General features: G+C 40.6%; 2 protein-coding genes across 3 annotated transcripts in view; one reads left to right on the top strand and one right to left on the bottom strand.

Moving 5' to 3' along the window:
- The first annotated feature begins 3 nt into the window (after positions 1 to 3).
- Positions 4 to 7,405, top strand: LOC139468705 (phosphatidylinositol-glycan biosynthesis class X protein-like). 2 transcript variants are annotated; one of them, XM_071250826.1, is made up of 6 exons: positions 4 to 88; positions 1,693 to 1,825; positions 3,244 to 3,394; positions 4,262 to 4,499; positions 5,873 to 5,952; positions 6,830 to 7,405. In XM_071250826.1, exons 2-6 carry the CDS (start codon positions 1,701 to 1,703, stop codon positions 6,983 to 6,985), a joined length of 750 nt encoding a protein of 249 aa, XP_071106927.1. In that variant the 5' UTR covers positions 4 to 88; positions 1,693 to 1,700; the 3' UTR covers positions 6,986 to 7,405. The 2 variants fall into 2 exon arrangements, with proteins under 2 accessions (XP_071106927.1, XP_071106925.1); XM_071250824.1 differs by lacking the exon at positions 4 to 88 and adding an exon at positions 1,103 to 1,156.
- A 4,272-nt stretch (positions 7,406 to 11,677) lies between these two features.
- Positions 11,678 to 21,430, bottom strand: part of LOC139469803 (nucleosome-remodeling factor subunit BPTF-like) — a 39,962-nt gene continuing 30,209 nt past the window's right edge. Inside the window, exons 16-22 of the mRNA XM_071252098.1 lie at positions 21,027 to 21,315; positions 19,870 to 20,095; positions 18,413 to 18,666; positions 17,421 to 17,594; positions 14,823 to 15,018; positions 13,018 to 13,102; positions 11,678 to 12,372 (exon numbers count right to left, since the gene is read on the bottom strand). Of these exons, the coding sequence (XP_071108199.1) occupies positions 12,182 to 12,372; positions 13,018 to 13,102; positions 14,823 to 15,018; positions 17,421 to 17,594; positions 18,413 to 18,666; positions 19,870 to 20,095; positions 21,027 to 21,315 (1,415 nt within the window). The 3' untranslated portion in view covers positions 11,678 to 12,181. The remainder of the gene's footprint in view (positions 12,373 to 13,017; positions 13,103 to 14,822; positions 15,019 to 17,420; positions 17,595 to 18,412; positions 18,667 to 19,869; positions 20,096 to 21,026; positions 21,316 to 21,430) is intronic.

Below are 21,430 nucleotides of genomic sequence, written 5' to 3'. Positions count from 1 at the left end.
GAGAAAAGGAAAGGTCCATTATTATTGGATAGAAATTGTTGTTTACAAAATTTTGGAGAACCATGTGCTTGTTGCATTGAGTGATCAGGTATTAATAATGATGTTATTTTATTTCCCGCTTAGTATATATCAACAAGAAATTGTACAGAAAGTAAATGAATCAAGTACACATGAAATTAAGAATATATCAATATCATATTTGTATCCGTAGGTGGCTAGCTCTACAAGCTGTCAGTACCAGATTTTAGAGAGACAAGTTATCTTTTCACCAATATCATGAAAAATATCGTTTGATTAATCCTTCCGTTTTTCAGCAAGCATGATATAGTGTAGCCGGGAGCTAGTGTAGTACACTAAATAAGACAACTAACTTGTAAGGTACCCTTATCAATGTGAGCAGCATTTTTTTGTGAAAATAAATATGTTGAGCAGTGTGATATATTTCTTCTCCACAGTATTCTTAACGTAGGTATAAGGGTTGCACTTTGTACATCATTGACTGAAGAAGAAGGTCCCATCTCGAGACAACTGGTAGCCTGGATCACATACTTTGTGTACCCCTCTGACAAGTGTTATTTGGCAATGCTCCCATGGCCGAACGCTATGAACACTCTATGCCATTTAGAAAGTGATCAAATATAACAAATGTTATATATGGGACTCAACCACCGACACACACCAAGTACTAGATTCTGTACTTTTCTAAGAAAGTGTTATCCCAAATATAACATTTGTTACAGGGCTTTAGCTCTTTCTGAAATGATAGAACTAGATATATATATAAATTTCAAGAATAGTTAATGTTATATAAGAGTGCATATGTCAGAATAAATATTATGTGACCACTATCATAGAAGTTAGGACATAAATGTATTGACAATGTTTTATTTGACTTGACAATGTAAATCTTTACAGTGTAAATTATTTCTGTCTCTTTATCATCCCCCTCCCTGAGTTAGAATTGGTCCCGAGCAAGCTATGCTTGTAATAAAAATATGGATTGGGTGGTCAGGCTTGGGGACAGGCATAGTTGATTGTGCCATTGTACCCGGTTATAGAAGGCATCACAAATCTCTGTGCAGAGTTACGTCCCTTGGGCACACCAGAAACCAATGATCGTGGTTCAAATCAAAGTCTGCCCCAATTATGTTTCCAGGTTTGTCAGCACCATACCCCTGCTCGTGGGTTTCAATAAAGTGGTAAACATCTAAGACCTGCATTCCTTCGGGCTTTCCTCCCACATCAAGCTGAAATGTGTTGTCACTTTTCTAAGCAGCGTTAAACCCAACCCACTCACTCATAATTTCACTCCTGTTTATTTACAGGTTGATGTCATATAGCTGGAATATTGCTGACTTGACAATAAAACCACAAACAACTCTTTATCAGCAGGGGCGGTCAGTTAACCTAGTAGTTAAATCGTTCGCTTGTCATCGAAGACCCAGGTTCAATTCCCGACATGGGTACAATGTGTGAAGCCCATTTCTGGTGTCCCCCACCGTGATATTACTGGAATATTGTTAAAAGCGGCGTAAAACAATACTCACTCACACACTTACTTAGCATAGTGAGGTGAAGGTGCTCAGTTCTAACAGACATCCTTAACTAAGAGTGGTCAATTTATATCAGTAACAGGATGTACTGTTTATTTATTTACTTGATGGACTGATTGGCAGTTTTTAAAATCATCAGCTTTCAGGATGTGTCCTATCAGCTCCGCAGTAGTAGCAGTCCTTACATCGTCTGTAGTCTGCTTGGCGTCAGCAACCCAGAAGATTGGGACACCCTATCTAGAGCGACAGCTGCACAAAAATGGCTTCCACAGGTACTATTGTCAACCAGGTTTGACTATCATCATGTGACTTACTACCAGACTAATGATTGATCACAGTAAGATAGGCACAATTTTTATGGATAACAACTTCTTTAATACTGTAAAAAAGCAACGTTTCGGTATAGATCCTTATACCGTTGTCAAGCAAGACTGTATAAGGATCTATACCGAAACGTCGCGTTTTTACAGTATTAAAGAAGTTATTATCCATAAAAATTGTGTCTGTTTTGTCATCCGCCAACTTCTAAGTAATGCCTATCAAACAAGATTGATCACAGTGTTTAGGTTTCTGGCATTGAATCAACTTGAATTATGCAATATCATGAACAAACTGTTGTAAAGAACCTTTCTCAGATAGTCAAACAAGATGGATCTTTCCAACTCCTGAGTGAGTGAAGGCTTGTTGCCTGGTTTAAGTTCATGTCACCTGACTCCTGGGTGCCTTTGTACAAAAAAACCTTAGCGCTACAACTGTCATAAGTCTATGTTAAGGTATGGGAGTTAATATCACCTTTGGGCTAAGATCGCTTTGTACAACGACACCCTGAAATATATGGCGGGAAATCTCATTATTAAGTCATTCTGTTTTTGTTGAAGTGACTTGTGCAATTTCTATGTTAAGGCCACACTACTTATAATTCTTGGTATGTCTTGGTTCAAAGATACTTGGGAGAATGATTCCGGCTTGTATTGTGAGTGAGTTACAAACATATAAAGACATTTAAGATTTTATTAGTTTCTTCTAATGGTGGCGGCAAGGATGGGTCAGTTGTCTAAGGCGTTGGAATTTGCTGCTGTCATTTGACGTGCCAGAAATCTATGGGTGTGGTTTCAAATCCTGGTTGGCCACCTGATCCTGTTAGTCGCCTGTTATGACAAGCACTCTCCCCTCTTACAACAAGCATGGGTTGCTGAAGACCATTCTAACCCAGCTCTTCACGGATACTATAATATATGACTGGTCCCTAAGTAACTACAGGTGGTCCATTATAACTGTCAATACCGTATTCGACGTAATAAGTGCCCTGTTCTAATAAGCGCCCACGGCGATATTTGCTAATATATTGGCTAGTGAACAATACCAATTAGCACCCCTTCCAATTGATTAATGTACACAAGACTTATTTATTTGTGTATAATACGCACTTGTATGTTATATGCACCCTTAATTATGGGCAGTTACATCCTGGGAAAATATATCTGTCGTATATAAACATTTCAGACTGTCAGCATAAACCACAAAATTTACGATGTTTCAACTCAAAATAATATTCTAATAAGAGCCCCCTATTTCTAATTTTGAGAGCGACCTGGGCGCTTATTACGTCGAATACCGTAATTAATTTTGAAATTTCATTTTGATCTATCGTGAGGTGATTTAGGCATATCTCTGTGTATTTGTTGAGCAGAGACCTGACAACATCAGTAGAGTGGCTGGTGAACCCCCACCACCGCGGGGACATACAGAACTGCGGGATCCTCCTGGTTGAGAAGCTACCCCCAGGGATCTATGTTGACCCCTTCCAGCTGTCCTCCAGGCTTCAGTTTGGGGGACCAAAGGTATGGGTTCCAACTTCTTGTACCATGTCTTCAGATTCTGATCATGCTGATATACTTGTCTATTCACTGAATTTTTGAAATGTTTACTAACCCTGTAAACAAAGTAAAGTCTTTTTCGTGTTTAACTCACCCTTGATGCAGACAAACAGTTGTTACATGACAGTTTTGATATACAGTGCTTCAGTGATTTATTTGCATTGCAACATGTTTATGATGTGAAGAGACTATTTTGATGAATCTAGTTTTAATAAAAAGCCTTGTTATTTTTCCTTTATCAAGTATAAGTCGGATACTTTAGAAGGCTGGATTTAAGGTTTGTTTGTTTGTTTATTTGTTGTTAACACCGCATTTAGCAATATTCCAGCCATATGACGGTAGTCTGTAAAAATTTGAGTCTGGACCAGACAATCTAGTGATTGACATCATGAGCATCAATCCATGCAATTGAGATATGATGACATGCATCAACCAAGTCAGGGAGCCTGGCCACCCGATCCCATCAGTCGCCTTTTACGGCAAGCATGGTTTGCTGAATACCTATATTCTAATCCATATCTTCATGGGTGCCCTTTGAACAGTATTTTTTGGTTATATCACAGCGTTTCAGGTTGATGTGGGACGACAGTCTGAAGTGATATAGGTCTTTGACGTTTGCTCCTTTGGTGGAAATCTTGAGCTGGCATATTGTGCTGATAAACCAATCAGGACAAATCTCTAATTCAAAACCCAACACAACTCTGCAATTCTCAGATGATTGGCCATTTAATTTTATACCCAACAGTCTTGGATTAAATCTGTTAGCTTTGTAATGCTGGTCTTGCCTTTTGTCTTCATGTTATTGATCCATTATTTTCCTATCATCTCCAGGTTTTAGTTGATGCAGCTGTTAACATAGAGATGCCTGCCCACCTCTCGCCCCCGCACACCCTCCATGTGTACGCTGACCTGAAGACAGTCACAGACAATGATGAAGGATTCAGCCTGGCGGCATCAGTCACCCTCCCCATCCACCTCCGATACCAGCCCCCTGCATACGAGACCAGCATCACTCATGTTGATGTCGTTATCAGTAACCCTCGCTTGTTCACAAACTGTTCAATCAAAGGTAAGAAAGGACTTGTTTTTGTATGAGAGTCAGATTCAAAGTAGACACATGTGCTTCTTTTCTAGTCGGGTGTTTATGGTGTGGATTTCCATTCTACGTTTAGAAATGATATTGACTTAGTGCGAGCTAACTATATTAAACAATTTTTGGAGTAATTTTCTGTTTCATACAGGACTTGCCTTTGCCTTGATTTTACCATCTTCCTGAGGCAAGGGAATTAACTGACTGTAAAAGACTAGTTTCCATCCTTGCTGAACTAGGCTGGAATTTCGGGGCTCAATCAGAGCACCACCAGTGGCCATTACGAGTTTTGTCAGTTCTTTGTCCCTCCTGTTGACAATCAGATTCCACCTCTCATATCACTTGCATTTGCTTCAAACAAAATGGCAGCGCCTTCTGATCGATAAATCAAGATCTGTTTTGTAAAAAAACGTGTCTTACCTTGCGAAGTGTATCAAATCACGTGAGCACCTTGATTAAATACATGTAAAGATTTGGAAAATTTCTGTTGACGGCTTGTTAACGGTACACATGCTTTGCAAGTCCTGCAATCGACCGAAATCAGCGTGGCAGTTTACGAACCAGATGTCGATTTCGTTACACAATTTTGATTGGACTAAGCATAGACTCGTTAGTCCAGCCAAAATATAACTCAATAATTCCAGCCTAGTTTGGCAAGGGTGGAAACTGGACTTATATAGTCAGTTAACTCCCTTGCCTTGGGAAGATGGGACGTCACAGGATATTGATGATGCTACAGCATTTACTGATACATGTCAGCAAATCCACGAAACAGAGTTTGTAAAGAGTAATTCTACCAATATAAATCTCTTCTTACATCAGAGAAATAGTGAGTGAGTGAGTGAGTTGGGTTTAACGCCACTTTTAACAGTATTCCAGTTATATCACGGCGTGCCAGCTTAATGTGGGAGGAAAGCCCGAAGTGATGCAGGTCTCAGACAGTTACCACTTCAGTGAAACCCACGAGCATGGGTATGGTGCTGACAAACCTAGAAACATAATCGGGGCGGACCGGGATGCGAACCCACAATCATAGGTTTCTGGCGTGCCCAAGGGACGCAACTCTGCACAGCGAATCGCGGTGCCTTAGACGACTTTGCTGACTGTGCCCCCCACATCAGAGAAATGATAAACACATAAATATGAACATAAAGAAGTAATAAGATCTTTATGTAACATATGGATGTTTGGCCTACCAAATTTAAAGGTTGAAATATCATACCAGAAGTATTTCTTTAGAAAACATTTGTGTGGCATATTAACGAATGGAATCATTTTGTTACCATGGTTACAAATGAAGAGCCTTGGATACAAAATAAAGAATCTAAAGATCTAAACTTTGTTTTTTTCAGAGTCTGTGGCTTTGCTCCAGGCCCCGTGTGACCACACCAACGCTTCACAATGTCTCTGGCATGAGCACCACTACCAGGCCGTAAGTTGTCCAATCTCAATCAAATCAGATCTTAGTTCTCGCTACCGCTAAACAAAGATCTGAGGACATCCCATTACGGGTCACTTCAGACCGACCTTGCACGAACTATGACAGACCGATAGAAGGACTGACAAGAAGTCGACATTAGCCAATCAGAAGGTAGCTTTCTCATACTTTATGGCACTAATTTCAAATCGGCAACTACGCTTACAAACATATTGACAAATTCTTGATTATGAATTTGAAACCTGAACAAAAGAACATTCTTGAATGGCTAATAGATGGTCTACATTGTATGGATTCAGTCGTTAAACCTGTAACTATCGTTCGGAATATCACGTGTTAACATTTTCGTGGTTGCATTATTCATATTCTGAATGTCACTTTCATGATCTGGTAAGCAACTCTATGATTGGTCGGATGAAAGGTCGTTCTGACGTGACCCCTAATGGGATATCCTCAGATCTTTGTTTAGCGGTAGCGAGAACTAAGATCTGATCTTAATGAGATTGTAAGTTGTCTCCCTTGTTGGCCCACAGTGATGATGGTGTTGTGATGAGTGCTGTGATCATACAATTTGTTTTCGAGTCAGAACCATACGATCCAGTGATTGACATCATGAGCATCGATCATGCCAAATTTTGTCCCTTCAAGGAAGACATGTCAAGTTTCATAGCCAGACAATATTGGTCAATATGAAGAAGTACATAAAAGGGTCACATGACCAGCCTAAATTTGGCCGATTTTTTAGGAAACTAGTTACGGTTTATTTTTTGCACAAATGTTTTGATTCTTGTTTTTCTGTTTAGGTAGTACTTTATGACTAAGATGCAAGATTTTTGTTAAATAGTCTTCATTAACTGTATTTGTTTTCCAGGAAGTTGACAGTGTGACATGCAGCGTGCCTGTAGGGAACATAAGTTATCTGCCCCTGGTTGTGGCCGTGACGTTACTTGTGACTGGAATTGGCTGTCTGTTCATCGTATACGTGGTCATTACAAAACAACCTCAAACCAAACTGAAGACATCCTGAAATTGTCTGACGTGTTTGTCATGTAGTGAGATAGCCTGATACCTACAGGCACGACCTGGCCGTCCAGTGAACCAGTGATGATGAGAGAAGCTGTTGGGAACATGTCAACAGTTTCACCGTGCTGATTGTCTGCAAGTCTTGATATAGGGATCTGTAACTATTACGTTTGTGTTGAACGCTGGCTTCACCCTCTGGGAACCATATAGGAAACCTGTGTACTGTCGCTGTTACTGGTACGAGTGAACAAAGTCCTGACTTTCATGGCGCTGTTTGAGATTGGTGGTTACCTGTCACCAACAAAACAACTACAGTTGACAGTGTCAACTCTTGACAAGGAGTTCAAGTGCCTTTGTCGATCAAGTTATGAGGAACTATTTTGGTTATCTGATCTATCTTGTAAAAAAAGCATTGTATCTTTTGGGCAACTGTATATAAATGATATACATATAACGATTCCATGTGGTATTTAGATTAATACTGTTGGTTGCAAAATTAAATATGCACCTAGTCACTGGCTGTGGACATATTGCAGTCTATGGCATCAGCCAATCTCTGGCTGTGGACATGTTGCAATCTATGGCATCAACCAATCACTGGCTGTGGACATGTTGCAATCTATGGCATCAACCAATCACTGGCTGTGGACATATTGCAGTCTATGGCATCAACCAATCACTGGCTGTGGACATATTGCAGTCTGAGAGAACCCCCATTTGGACAGATGTTAGGAATGGCCTTAGTCAACCAATGGAATCCTTATACGAGCGACGTCCTTCTTTAAACATAGAATTAAGATAATATTCAGTGTGAGTAAAAAATAACTTACTACACTCGTCCACATTAGATGCTGTTAATATGACAAGTGTATTAAAAAAAAATCAAATTTGTTTTTACTTGTTTGATACATTGAAATACTCTTGTAATTAAAATAGTATCTGACTATGAATCGTTTAGAAATCTAATATATCCATCAAATGCTGATGATTGTCTGTCCTGATGTCAGAAGCTTGCTTTCACCATCAACTTCCCCTTACCTCGTCTGCTGTTAGAGAAGCATGTAAGGAACACACCCATTGATATGATCAGAAATCAACAGGGGGCACGGGTGGCCCAGTCATCTAAGGCGCTGCGATTCGCTGAGCAGAGTTGCGTCCCTTGGCACGCCAGAAATCTATGATTGTGGGTTCGAATCCCGGTTCACCCCGATTAGGTTTCTAGGTTTGTCAGCACCATATCCGTGCTCGTGGGTTTCACCGAAGTGGTAAACGTCCGAGACCTGCATCACTTCAGGCTTTTTCCTCCCACATTAAGCTGACACGCCGTGATATAACTGGAATACTGTTAAAAGCGGCGTTAAACCCAACTCACTCCCTCAGAAATCAACAACACGAAAGACATGCTTAATATGCTGATCTATAAAATGAATTTATTTACACATATTATTGAGGGTGTACATGATGAATGAACATGCTATTGAATCTACAGCTGAAAAATACACTAGTGTGTGAAATGTTATGTACATATGTCATGCAACAGGTCATGAACCGTGTGTCAGTGTGAAGGTGCCACGAGCCGGGCAACAATCACTTGGCAAAGAAATAAATTACAAATTTCTCTACAGGTGGAAAATGTAACAAATGCATATGAAATACATTCAGGAAGTAATGCATGAAAAGTGTCCATTTCAAACAAACACTGACGATACTGGCAACACAAACGGATACAGCGTTTTTCTGAGCTTGAACAGAATCATGTTGACACTGTGACTAACACTATGGTTTGATAAACCTCCCTTCATACATGTCACTAAAGAGTAGCACTAGTTATTGCAAGAAATGAGCATTTGGTGTCAATATCATCCAACTTCTCTTACTCTGCAGTCATGCAACTTGCACTGAACGGCAGTATAGTATTATATACCTCACACTTTTCATATTTCCTGCTTTATTGCGTTTTCATTCAATCTGATTACAATCAGTTCTTAGTTCTCACTACAAAGATCTGAGGACATCCCATTATGGATAACTTCAGAACAACCATTCATCTGACTAATCAGAGTGTTCCTTACAGTAAAAATGTGTTTTCTAATCAAGCAAATTTGAAAAGGTTAACACAGGGTATTCTGAATGACAGTTATGGGTTCTGACTGATTCAGTAAAGTCATCATCTATCTCTCGCTTCAATCGGATAAACGTAGCCTGTAGGAGAACTGCGATACAATCTCGGCCATCTATTAGACATTCCAGAATTTTTTCATGTTCAGTTTTCAAATGTTGAATCGATATTTTTCAAAGCATAGTCTGGAACAGAAGTCGCCAGTTTGAAACTAGTGTTGTGAAGCTCAAGAAAGCTGCTTTCTGGTTGGCTAATGTTGACTTCTCGTTAGTCGTTTCATTGGCCAGTCACATGGTGCGAAAGGTCATTCTAAAGTGACCTGTATTGGTATGTCCTCATATCTTTGTTTAGCGGTAGCAAGAACTAAGATCCGATTTGAAAGCGATTGCATTTTCATTCAGCCAACATCAGCAACTCAGTAACAACTGTAACCAAACAATACATCCATCAACGTTTTACCTTCTGAATCATTGGGTAAATCAACAAAAACCTTAAGAACAGCAACAGATGTTTTGCCACTTCAGGAGTAATGGAAGTAAGTCAGATGGGTTATATTCTGGTATCATCACCTGGTACGAATATTGTAAATACAGTCCATACCTTTACCGTTTTCCTTCAAATACCCGGTTTGCTTGAGGAGTTTCTATAGGAGAAGCATGTTCACCTCACAAGTTTCAGTGACAACAATAAATGCCAGATATTCCTTAGCCAAAATATCTTGTATGACACTACCAAGTATCGGAGAATGTGAAAACTGAAGTTCTAGCTTGGTGTCTAATTGAAATGGACAAGTTTAAATATGATATGATTATGTTACAACATGGAAAGGCCACTAGTTCCAGCCTGGGACAGCTAGTGATGCCATATGACAGTGTGAAATAGATGAGAAGATATGTACAATTTTACAATAATTTACAACCCAGTCCCTCATCGTGGATCAGTTTGTGTGGTACTGCCTTGCCCTGACGTACTCTCACCACTTGAGGCAGCTGCGTGGGGCATTCCTTTCCTTCGGCTTGTGCTGATGTTGGGAGTGTTTTCCATATATCTATAATGTCGGTTGATTGAGTACAGTGTTGTAAACAAAATGGTGAGCGGGTCTACACTCGGCTTTGCAATACAACCTAAGTGCCATTTGAAACATAGCAATATTAAGTTAATACTCCACATAAACATAAACACTATTGTTTCTTAAACTCTAAGAAATGAGCATTTCTGATTAAATGTCAGGTAAGGTAAAACATATATTTTGCACTGAGAGTGAGTGTGGTTTTAGGCCACTTTTCGCAATATTTCAGGAATTTCACGGCACGGGACAACAGCAATGGGCTTCACTTATTGTATCATTGTGGAGAATCAAACTAAGACCTTGAGCATCGCAAGTGAACGCTTTAACCACTAGGCTATCCCACAATTCCTATTTTGCTTAGAGCCTTCCTCCTTTGAGAAAACAATTTTGGGAAATAAATGTGGCTTCTCTCTCTAATAATACAAACTATGGTACAGACCATGGTTAAGTTCAAATATTTTCAAACAGCCTGATAACAATTAGTTTACTGTTTATTTCTCACAAATATACATTGAAATGTAAGGATGGGTCCAGGCTGAATGAAAAAATCAGAAAAGAGAACTAAAATAAACATTCTTTTGTTTTGCTGTTGCCCGAGAAGATATTTTTTATACCCTGTTCATAACATCCCTGTAGATTCTTCCTTCCAGACCGGATTGCCGCCCCACATATCTGTGCAAACATAGCTGCCATAAGGAACTGATGCATAATACAGAGTTCAACATGAGAACAGTACTTCACTTCAACGGTTCACAAACGAGGAGATATATTATGGATATAGACTTCTGTAGTATTCATTTGGGCTGGGACGAGTCAAAATTACTTCCTGGGTACCCATCCCCTATTACCCGACCCTACCCGGACACCCGCTGTAGGTATATTGAAATAGGTACAAAATGTCCGATTTGGAAAAGTCTGCCTTGGAAAATGTATTTAGATACACTTATAAAACGATATGGTCATGCAAACACTGAAGTTTACTGCATGAAGTTTTATCTTTATTCAAACATATAAAAGTCAGAAGGAATGGGTGCATAGTCAGAAAGAAATGGGAACATTAGTGACTTGTAGTGTAACCATAGAGTTTTAAATATATATCACGTGACTTACCACGGTTCTGGGTAGTCCTTAGGGTACCCAGGTCCTACTCAGTACCCAACCGACCCGGGTACCCTAGTTACCTGTCCCAGCCCTAGTGATTGAGTGAGTGAGTTGGGTTTAACACTGCTTTTAACAGTATTCCAGTTATATCACGGCGTGTCAGCTTAATGTGAGAGGAAAGCCCCAAGTGATGCAGGTCTCAGACGTTTACCACTTCGGTGAAACCCATGAGCACGGATATGGTGCTGACAAACCTAGAAACATAATCGGGGCGAACCAGGATTCGAACACACAATCATAGGTTTCTGGCGTGCCCAAGGGACGCAACTCTGCACAGCGAATCGCATCGCGGCACCTTAGACGACTGGGCCACCTGTGCCGCCCCCCCCCCCCCCCCCCCCCCACAAGCCCTAGTATACATCCATGTTTCAGGGCTACTTTCTGCCTTTCACCAGGTGAATGGTGATGAAGGGGCAAGGAGTAGCCCTGAAACATGGATGTAAGGTCGTTATCAATAATATTACTCCTCGTCATGTTTACATCCAACTTGTAAATGCTTAAAACATTTTCATCAATGGGAAAATTAATTTTTTGCTCACAACAAATGTGGTACGCAGAACAGTGTGTTCAGAAGAAGGCCTGCCTGCCAGGTTGATGTTTGTGACTCAGCAGGAATTACATTTCAGGACTTCATCAATCAGACAAAGTTCATCTGAGACTAGGTTTATTTCAAACACTGTGCACAAGCCTAGCTGTGACCAAATCCAGGAACCATACTGCAATAAAATATATTAGCACTTTAAGGCAGTACCACAAACTTGTCCCGCCTCGGAATAGTATTGATTATTCATTGTCCATGATGTGGATCACACTAAATCCTCATTTGAAGGGTGCCAACACTCCTTATCCTGTTAGAATCGCTCTCTCATTGACTTCAGGCGTTGCACAAAGAAAGTTTCTAGGACTTCAGCACACTGGTAGAAAGGGGAATCACTTGGGTTGTAGAAACGACAATTGTCAAAGATCTTGGTCACATCTTTGACAAAGTCGCTCAGTTTCTGGTATAGTCGAGCATTGAGGCGTTTCTCCACTGTTGATAAATCTGAAGATAAATAAGGCGTGATATAATCAGATGTGTAAAGAGAGGATTGGAACATTTTCGAAATGCAACCAACAAATTCGGGGATAATTCCAGACCTACATTGCCAATCAATCTGAACTTGTCAACGTTGATACCTTCATGTTCTGGCAAGTGGCAAACTAACAAAACAAAATCTCCATCTAGCATTGACGCTTTCTTTTCATAGTTAATCATTATCCATTTATCCATGAGTGGAAGAAAAGTTGTAACTCTATTACAAAGTGGGAGTGAGTGAGAGAGTATGGTTTTACATCACTTTTAGACATATTCCAGCAATATAACAGCGGGGGACACCAAAAATTGGCTTCACACATTGTACCCATGTGGGGAATTAAACCCGGGTCTTCGGCGGAACGAACGAACGTTTTAACCACTGGGCTACCCGGCCTCCCTACTACGTGGAAGTCAGGAGTTAAGAACCACATAATCATCTATTGACCCCATCCTATGCCAATTTCTTGTTTCAACTGTTTCAGTCGCAACTGCAAAATAACCTGACTTGCCACATGCTTGTATTTACAGCACAAATGACTCCATTGTTCCAAACAAGAAAACTTGCTTCATCATCCTCCATGAATCCTTGACATGCTATGATATGGTACCTACCCATTGGGTCTTTGACAACTAGGTAGTAATCAGGTACATCTTTGGGATCCACAGGTTCTAGGAAAGGCCAAGCCATTTTATGTGACTGAAAAAGAAACACATTTTCTTATGTAGTTCGATATTATAAGTTGCAGCAGAATCATGAGTGGTAGATGGGGTTTTATGCGTCCCGCATTACGTTTTATACTATGAGCTGGAGGCAGGAGCTGGTGTGATCCTGCTACAATGAAATTATCTTACCGACATGTTTGAATGTGACAGTGTAAAAGAAATCACACAAATTCAAACTTGATGGAACCCAGGTGTTCGATTGAGCTGAGGTTGACTTGTGCTGTCACATGACTTCCATTGACTCAGATTTGTTCTTTTAGGCGGGGTATAAGGGATTTATTCTCTCCAAATCGGGTTACACAGTATTCTATCAAGATCACGTGGACCAATTAGATCTCATCATATTGACATGAAGGTGTGATAAACATTTATATATCAATCTGCAAATCATGTCCATGTCAAATGACTCCATTATAAAACAATGAAAACGGAATTACATCAATGGGCGATCTTTTTCAATTTATCTTCCCTTCACTAACCCGCTAGGTGTGCTGACCAGGATGGTCCAACCTTAAACTGATGGCGCATGTGGTATGCGCGATACAAGCACTACATGTTACAATGAGGCCTATAGACAGTTAACTAGTATAACCTTCACCTCTATCGGCAACGGTCACGCTTGTGAGTGGGCAGCATATCTTTGGCCTAAACAATGATTTATTTATTGCAATGTCCGGAAAAAAATGTTCCTTGATTTAATGATACATCAGGGATGACCACGACTGATTATATTGTATAGTTAACCACTAGATAGGCGTTCGAAGGGATGCGGTGAGATCAGCTGATCGTTCCTCCAGGTCGCTTTGTTGATGTTTGGCAATCGGTACTGAAAGTGTTGCCCTTGATGTATGAATATCACACTTTTAAAAATTAAGTAGATTTTGTATGCGTTCCTATAACTAAGTTGTAGTATCGCCGAGCAGGCTACATCATATGCATGCATTTCGGTATGTACAGCAGTAAGGCAATGCGGTACACGAACCTTAAGTTGCCCGTAGCCTCAATGTTGTGACTATTGACAGCAAAACATGTAAGTATTTGTCAGATATATAACTGAGAGCAATGAGAAATGGTAAGAGAAACAGGCACTGTTAAATTATCTCATCATCTAGCTATCATAATACAACGTCTAAAATAAAAGAAATGGAAATCACTGAAATCTGTTTTGATATTTAAGGGTTAATTGGTGCATGTTGTGTAAAAGAATTTTATGTATGAATGGTGGCTGTTTGTTGCCAAATCCTACCATGATTATATATTAATATGATCAATGAAAGATTTATATTTATTTCATCGATGCGATATGTTCGCCCAGACTGACAGAATGCCTCGCTGTTTTCTGACGTAGAAAATACCGTGGCAATATTCCGTTTTTCCCGCTATCTTCCATAGAGACAATTCGTCTTGTAGTTGAAAATTTAACAAATGTTGATAATATGAACTACTAATCACTACAAAATATGTGCTAGTTAAAAATATTCAGTTGTAAACGACCGTTTTTGAACGAAGGTGCAACAGGGTAACTCTTTAGCTTGGCTCCGTCTCTACATGTCACTAATTGTCGCAGGGCGCATTGATCCGGGAACCAGGACGGAAGCGACAGGTTGGACTGTCGCTTATATCATTTCAAAAGGAGAGTTATTGCCCTGTGGAACAAAAAGATCGCCCATTGCATCGCAGACTGATGGTCTTACCTGTAAACTACGGAGGAGTCTCCGCAGGTTTTCATACTCCTTGTCTGTTAGACACTTTTGTGCAATGGGTGTGGCCTGCTCCTTGTTGATGCAGTTGGGGCAGATGTAGGTGTCCATGCGGTCTGCCTCCAGCCGTGACACATTCACGCAGTGGCCATGGAACCAGTCCTGACATCGGTCACACCCGATGTAGAACCTGAAGCACAACGAAGCACACTGAAGCACTGATGAACACGACCAGCTTACGAGGATACTAATGACTGTCCTGAGGCAACTAACAGAAAAATAAAATCTGACAACACAAATATTTTCACTTATATGAGAGCATCTGGTTAACAAATTCTACACTAGCCACCCAGTGATTTTGATTTTGTTGGGAGAGGATAGGAACATTTACATAATTCTATCAACTTTTCATAGGACATTCTTCTATATCATTACCAAACTTGAATAAAATCATTTGGGCCTTTTTGTAATTTAATCAGAACAAGCGTATAGTTGACAAAGTCATCTATATCCCCCACCCATTTTAACACCCATTTTAACACGTTATGGTCCCAAACCAGGTAAATGACCCAACATTTCTATTAGCCCATGTCAAATTAGCTGCAATGGAAATTCTAAAATAAACATTTCTAAAACTCCTTAATGTCAAATGGCACTAGTTCAGTATGTGCTTTATATATAGACATGCAATGTTTGGCAAGGAAATATTTAACAGTTTATTTGTTATACTCCTTAAGTAAACCAATCCTATATTAAAACTTAAATCCAATTTGTTGTCATGGAAACATAAACAATAAAAATTTCTAAAAGTGCTATATATCAAAAGGCACCAGTTCAGTATGTGCCTGGTAGACATGCAAAGTTTTGTAAGAAAGTATTTAATGTTTTTTGAGTAACGCTCTGGAAACGAACACCACCCCTGTAAAACCTAAGTCCAACTTATTACTATGGAAACGTGAAAAATAAAAATTTCTAAAATTCCTAAATAGCAAGAGGCACAAGTTCAGTATGTGCCTAGTAGACATGCAAAGTTTTGTAAGAAAGTATTTAATGGTTTTTGAGTTACGCTTTGGAAACGAACACCACCCTTATAGAACCCAAGTCCAACTTGTTGCCATGGAAACGTAAAAATTTTTTTTAATAAAATTCCTAAATAGCAAAAGGCACCAGTTCAGCATGAGTCTGATAGACATGCAAAGTTTCATAGAGAAATATTTAATGGTTTCTGAGTTATGCTCCAGAAACGATTTCGGGACGCACACACGCACGTACACACGTACACATGCACACAGGGACGGAACCCATTTCTATATCCCCCGCCATCTTCGTTGGGGCGGGGGATAATTAGAACCTATCAGAAACCCTGCCACCTATGACTCATCACACAGTCACCTTGTTGCTCCTAAAAATTAACTATTACATTTATTGCAAGCATCCCAATATTGACCGCATTTCTACACATTCAAAGCGATTGCAACTCCTATACCTTAACAGACTTACAAAAGCCATAGCGCTAGAATCGTTGTGTGAGATGGGCTACAGGACAGATCTTTGGGCTCTAAATCAGGAAGCCTGACAGATGCCCCATACAATTACATTATTTGATGAACTTTACTACCGTATATCGCTGTGTATAAGGCGACCCAACGTATAAGACGACCCCCTGTACACGCCTTCAAAATCAACCCAAAATCCTATACTCCGTGTATAAGGCGACCTGGAATGAAGCACATCACAAGTGCGCACACAAACCTTATATATGCAATAAAAATATGTTTGTCTTGAGTTGTTTTTTGTACAATGATAGGTCGCGTGTGTAACTCCAGCACACGTCGCCATTTTGTGTTTACACGGTACGACACCAAATTGGTGCCCGTAAAATAAAATTCATTTATGAAGTAATAACATATTAGAGACAATGGTGAGTAATTTAATCGCCAATTAACTATGTTGTAACTAACTAGGCTTGTTTGCTTCACATTCAGCGTGTTTATTCCACAATCACTTGTACACACCGTCTCCAACACTTGTTAATACAACTGTAAAAACAGCAGGAATTGATTTCAGCTTCCTCGGTTATCACATGTTAGGTCACATGTGCAATATGCAAATGCTTACCGGTACTTCCGGCTCTCTACTCACGGATGTTGATTGTTTTACCATGTCAGGTGGTTTGACAATCTGCATCGAGGTGAGGGTCATTTCAACTTTATTTGCAGAAATTATTAAACTTTATTCAAGGAAAAGAGAAAATGTTTATGTATGGAAATAGTTATTGGAACAGTTATTTAGGACGGAATGTGAAGTTTTATTGTCAAATGCTGGGCTGGCTATCGGACGCCGGTTGACATTGCCAGTGGAAAAAAATGTGAGATCTTCGACTCCGTGTACAAGACGACCCCCCTTCTTAACCCCCTCATTTTAGGTTCGAAAAACTCGCCTTATACACAGCGATATATGGTATTAACACTTTTCAGAGTGACTGATACCAATAAAATATGATCAATTCATCCTGTAGTTGACAGTGTTCCATGGAGAACTATACCCCGTCACTAATCAGGCCTAAGCGACAAATACCACACGCCAACTTACTGTGCTTCGTCGTAAGGTGTTCGGCACACACAGTACAGTTCCTCTGATGTGTTCTCCTGCTGTTTGCGGCAGTCTTCACAGATGTAGGAGTCGATTGAGCTGGCCTGGTTCTCAGTGATGCCAACACAAGCCCCATGAAACCAGTTGGAGCACAGGTCACATCCGATGTAGAACCTGCACATCACACCATCATTAGAACCAGGCAAGATCACAATACTATACTGCTCACTTAAGGGCATGGTATGTCTCCTCCTATACAGGCAGTGACATGCAAGACGTCACTGAATCACCATCCACCATGGGTATTCCTGGGTTAGAATTAGTCTCCAGCAATCTATGCTGGTTGTAAGAGGTAACCAGGTGGTCATGCTTGGTTTTGTGTCATCATACCTTGACCACATAAATTGTTGCTCACAATATCAATCACAGGATTTTCTGGTCCTGACTTGTTTATTTACAGGCTGCCATCATATAGCTGGAATATTGCTAAGTGCATGCATGCACGCACGCACGCACGCACACATGCATGCACGCACAAAACGTTATCTACTAATTCCCAAATTGAATTTAATCACTCAAAAGTACCATGATGGCAAGTTTTCAAGCATGTGCTATTTATATTCTGATTCTCATGTCATCTTGAATGTCACAGACCATCAAAGTAAATTCAACTTATATGGATACAAGATAATCACCCAATCTTAGAAAACATACAAGCAGGGTTAATTCTAGGATGTTGCCTTGTGTAACCCCCAAATTTGAAAAAAGGCCCACATTTGTACATACAATGGGGCATTGTAACATTTTGTTGTGTTGGCGTATTTGAAATTTTCATATAAAGGGCCCATGGCAGAAAATTCCTAGAGTAAACCCTATACAAGTAAACCATCAAAATTATAAATCTTGCCGGAAGTATACAAGTAAAATAAGAAAAATTGCTTCTAAAACCCTTATACTGTCCATAACTCATAATTTCATTTTCTTATACTTACTTTGCGTCATCATAAGGAGTTTTACAAATACAATATAGTTTCTCTTTAGGGTTAAAGGCACGCCCTCCACCGGTTGATATGATCTTCTGTTTGCGTTTCTTGGCTGCTGCCGACTCTGAGGGAGTCTGGGGCATCAGGGTCTCCAGCTTCTTCTTCCCCCCGGCCACGCTGGTGCCAGGAGGGAGGGTGCGCAACGTGGCGGGCGGCTTGGTCGGAGACTTGGTCTGCTTCTTCAATTTGTCTGCTACCTCCATCTTTACACATAAATGGGGGAATATTGTTATAAATATCCCGGACAAAAGGAATGGTGGACTTTATGAAATTTGTCTGCTACCTCCATCTTTACACATAAATGGGGAAATATTGTTATAAACATATGGGACAAAAGGAATGGTGGACTTCATGAAATTTGTCTGCTACCTCCATCTTTACACATAAATTGGGAAATATTGTTATAAACATCTGGGACAAAAGGAATGGTGGACTTCATGAAATTTGTCTGCTACCTCCATCTTTACACATAAATGGGGGAATATTGTTATAAACATCTGGGACAACAGGAATGGTGGACTTAGTGAAATGTGTCTATTGCTGTTACCACGACAACAGAACCACTTGCCAATGAAGATAGTAACTTGTGTACATGAAAACAGTGTGACATGTACACAAATAGTTACTTTACTTCAATACATCACCCAAACTGACGTGTAAAGTATTAATGTTATCAAATTGTGAGTGACAGTGTGGTTTAAGTACATATTAGCATATTATCTCTCCTTTTCACGTGCACAGAATGCACTTCCACATATTCAATAAAATGAGTTAGGGTAGCCACTGTGATGATGGGGAACAATGAAACAATCTACTAGGTCTTGACTAAGAGTTGGTCATCTGTCTGATCAGTAGGGCTGGGAAGATACACCAACTGTGCGAGCCGATACGTGTCACGATACCTTACTCACGATCCGATATGTATCATGATACTTGCATGTGCACTTTTTTCTGTGGACATGATTTTCATAGACAGGATGGCCAAATACCTGGCACACTAACGATTTACAGTTGGCAGTGTCAAGTATTGCGTAATGGATGAAAATATTTACGTTTTCACTACACATTTTCACTTGTAATTAGTGTTTGGTGTAATATTTATTGAAGAATACATTTAAGGTAAGAATGGATAGTTTTTAACTTTGTGTGCGATTGTGATTGATACTTGTACTGAGAAGTAAAAAATTGCGATCCACCGATGCGTCTGTGTATCGTCCCACAACTACTGATCACTCACTCCCTTTCCATTTCAGTTTCACTTCAAACTCTGCCCTCTGAATTAGGAGGAACTCACTTTTAGATGATTTGAATAGAAATTATTGCAAAACATGAAAGAATAGTAGTAATGGATATTGTGTCATATAAATGTTCCATGACCCAAGTGTAGGAATGGATGAAGCACTCACAAGTATATCTTGCTGCAGGTTTTTCTCCATCAGGGTCCGTTTGCGCAGGATCTCCTTCTTGAGCGCCTCCTTGTGTTTGAAGAGCGCCCCCTGGAGCTTGGTTGCCATGACACGCTTCTGCTTCTCCTCCACGGATTCCTGCTTCCGCTGGCGCTTCTGTTCCTGCTTCTCCTCCCGCTCTATCTTGTCCAGGAGTGTCTTCAGCACCTGGTTACACACCGACAACCTGCAACACAAACAAGGTTGGTTGGTTTGTTGTTTAACGCCGCACTCAGCAATATTCCAGCTATATGACGGCAGTCTGTAAATAATCGAGTCTGGACCAGACAATCCAGTGATTAATGTCATGAGCATCAATCCACGCAATTGGGATCGATGACATTCATCAACCAAGTTACCGAGCCTGACCACCCGATCCCGTTTGTCGCCTTTTACGACAAGCATAGTCACCCTTTACGGCAAGCATGGGTTGCTGAAGACCTATTCTACCCCTGAATCTTCACGGGTCCACACAAACAAGGACACAATGAGACTGAAATAACGTATCCCCACGCCACATGTTTTCGAGCCTCGCCTATTTTGGAGCCCCTAAACAATACTCAACCACACGCTAAATGATGTAATCCAGGTAGACAGTTCAAAGCACCCTAAATACATCAAAGCGTAAGAACAATCGTATGCACTGATGAGTTCAAAAGGGTTCACTAGGGTTCAAAAACCCAAAACACGAAGATACATTCTTCAAATGTGCAGAATTAAAAGTCCATCATGTTTCCAATATGTTCTGACAAGCATCACAAAACAGCTACTGGGTATTGCAATATATCACAATACAATGTCAGCAGGCAATAGTCATCTCAACCAACAAATTGGGACCTGGACCTGGACCTGACCCTGGACCTGGACCTGGACCTGACCCTGGACCTGACCCTGGACCTTGACCTGACCCTGGACCTGACCCTTTGACCTTTTCATGAGAATGGTCTAAAACAGTTCCCCAGGGCCATTTGGAAGAATAGAAGACCAAAATAACAAATCTGTGCTCAAATCACCAGTGGCAAGAACAAAACCTGTCCAGTTTCACGGGGAAGAAAGTAATAGCATTGTTAAGAGCATGATCCCTATTCCAGGCAAGAGCACTGTTGTCTGTGACTTACCTCATCTGGTCATCCTTCTGTTCCTGAGTGAGAGTCCTCTGTTTGGCGCGTGCGCTCTCAGTGGCCTGGGCCTGCTGAATCTGCTGTTGCTTGGTGACCAGCTGTTGCTGGAACTGAGACTGCAGCTGGCGGTCCTGGGACTGGAGTGTGCTGACCCCCACCGCCGGCTGGGTGGTGACCTTCACGGCCGTCGTGCCCCCTTGTTGCTGTTGCTGGATCTGTCTCTGCATGGCAAGCAGCTTGGCCTGGATCTCTGGCGTCTGATTCTGCATGAGGGCCTGGCGCACAACTGCAGGGAGAGAAGCACGGATTATAGGGCTTTCGTTTTGTTGGTTGTTTAACGCTGCACTCAGCAATATTACAGCTATGACAGCAGCAAGTAAATAATTCAGTCTGGACCAGAC

The sequence above is a fragment of the Haliotis cracherodii genome, unplaced genomic scaffold, assembly GCF_022045235.1.
Source record: "Haliotis cracherodii isolate W230 unplaced genomic scaffold, xgHalCrac1.p SCAF_2, whole genome shotgun sequence".
NCBI classification, from domain to species: Eukaryota; Metazoa; Mollusca; class Gastropoda; order Lepetellida; family Haliotidae; genus Haliotis; species Haliotis cracherodii.
The sequence above is the reverse complement of the archived record's forward strand: the minus strand, read 5'-3'. Positions and strand labels throughout refer to the sequence as shown.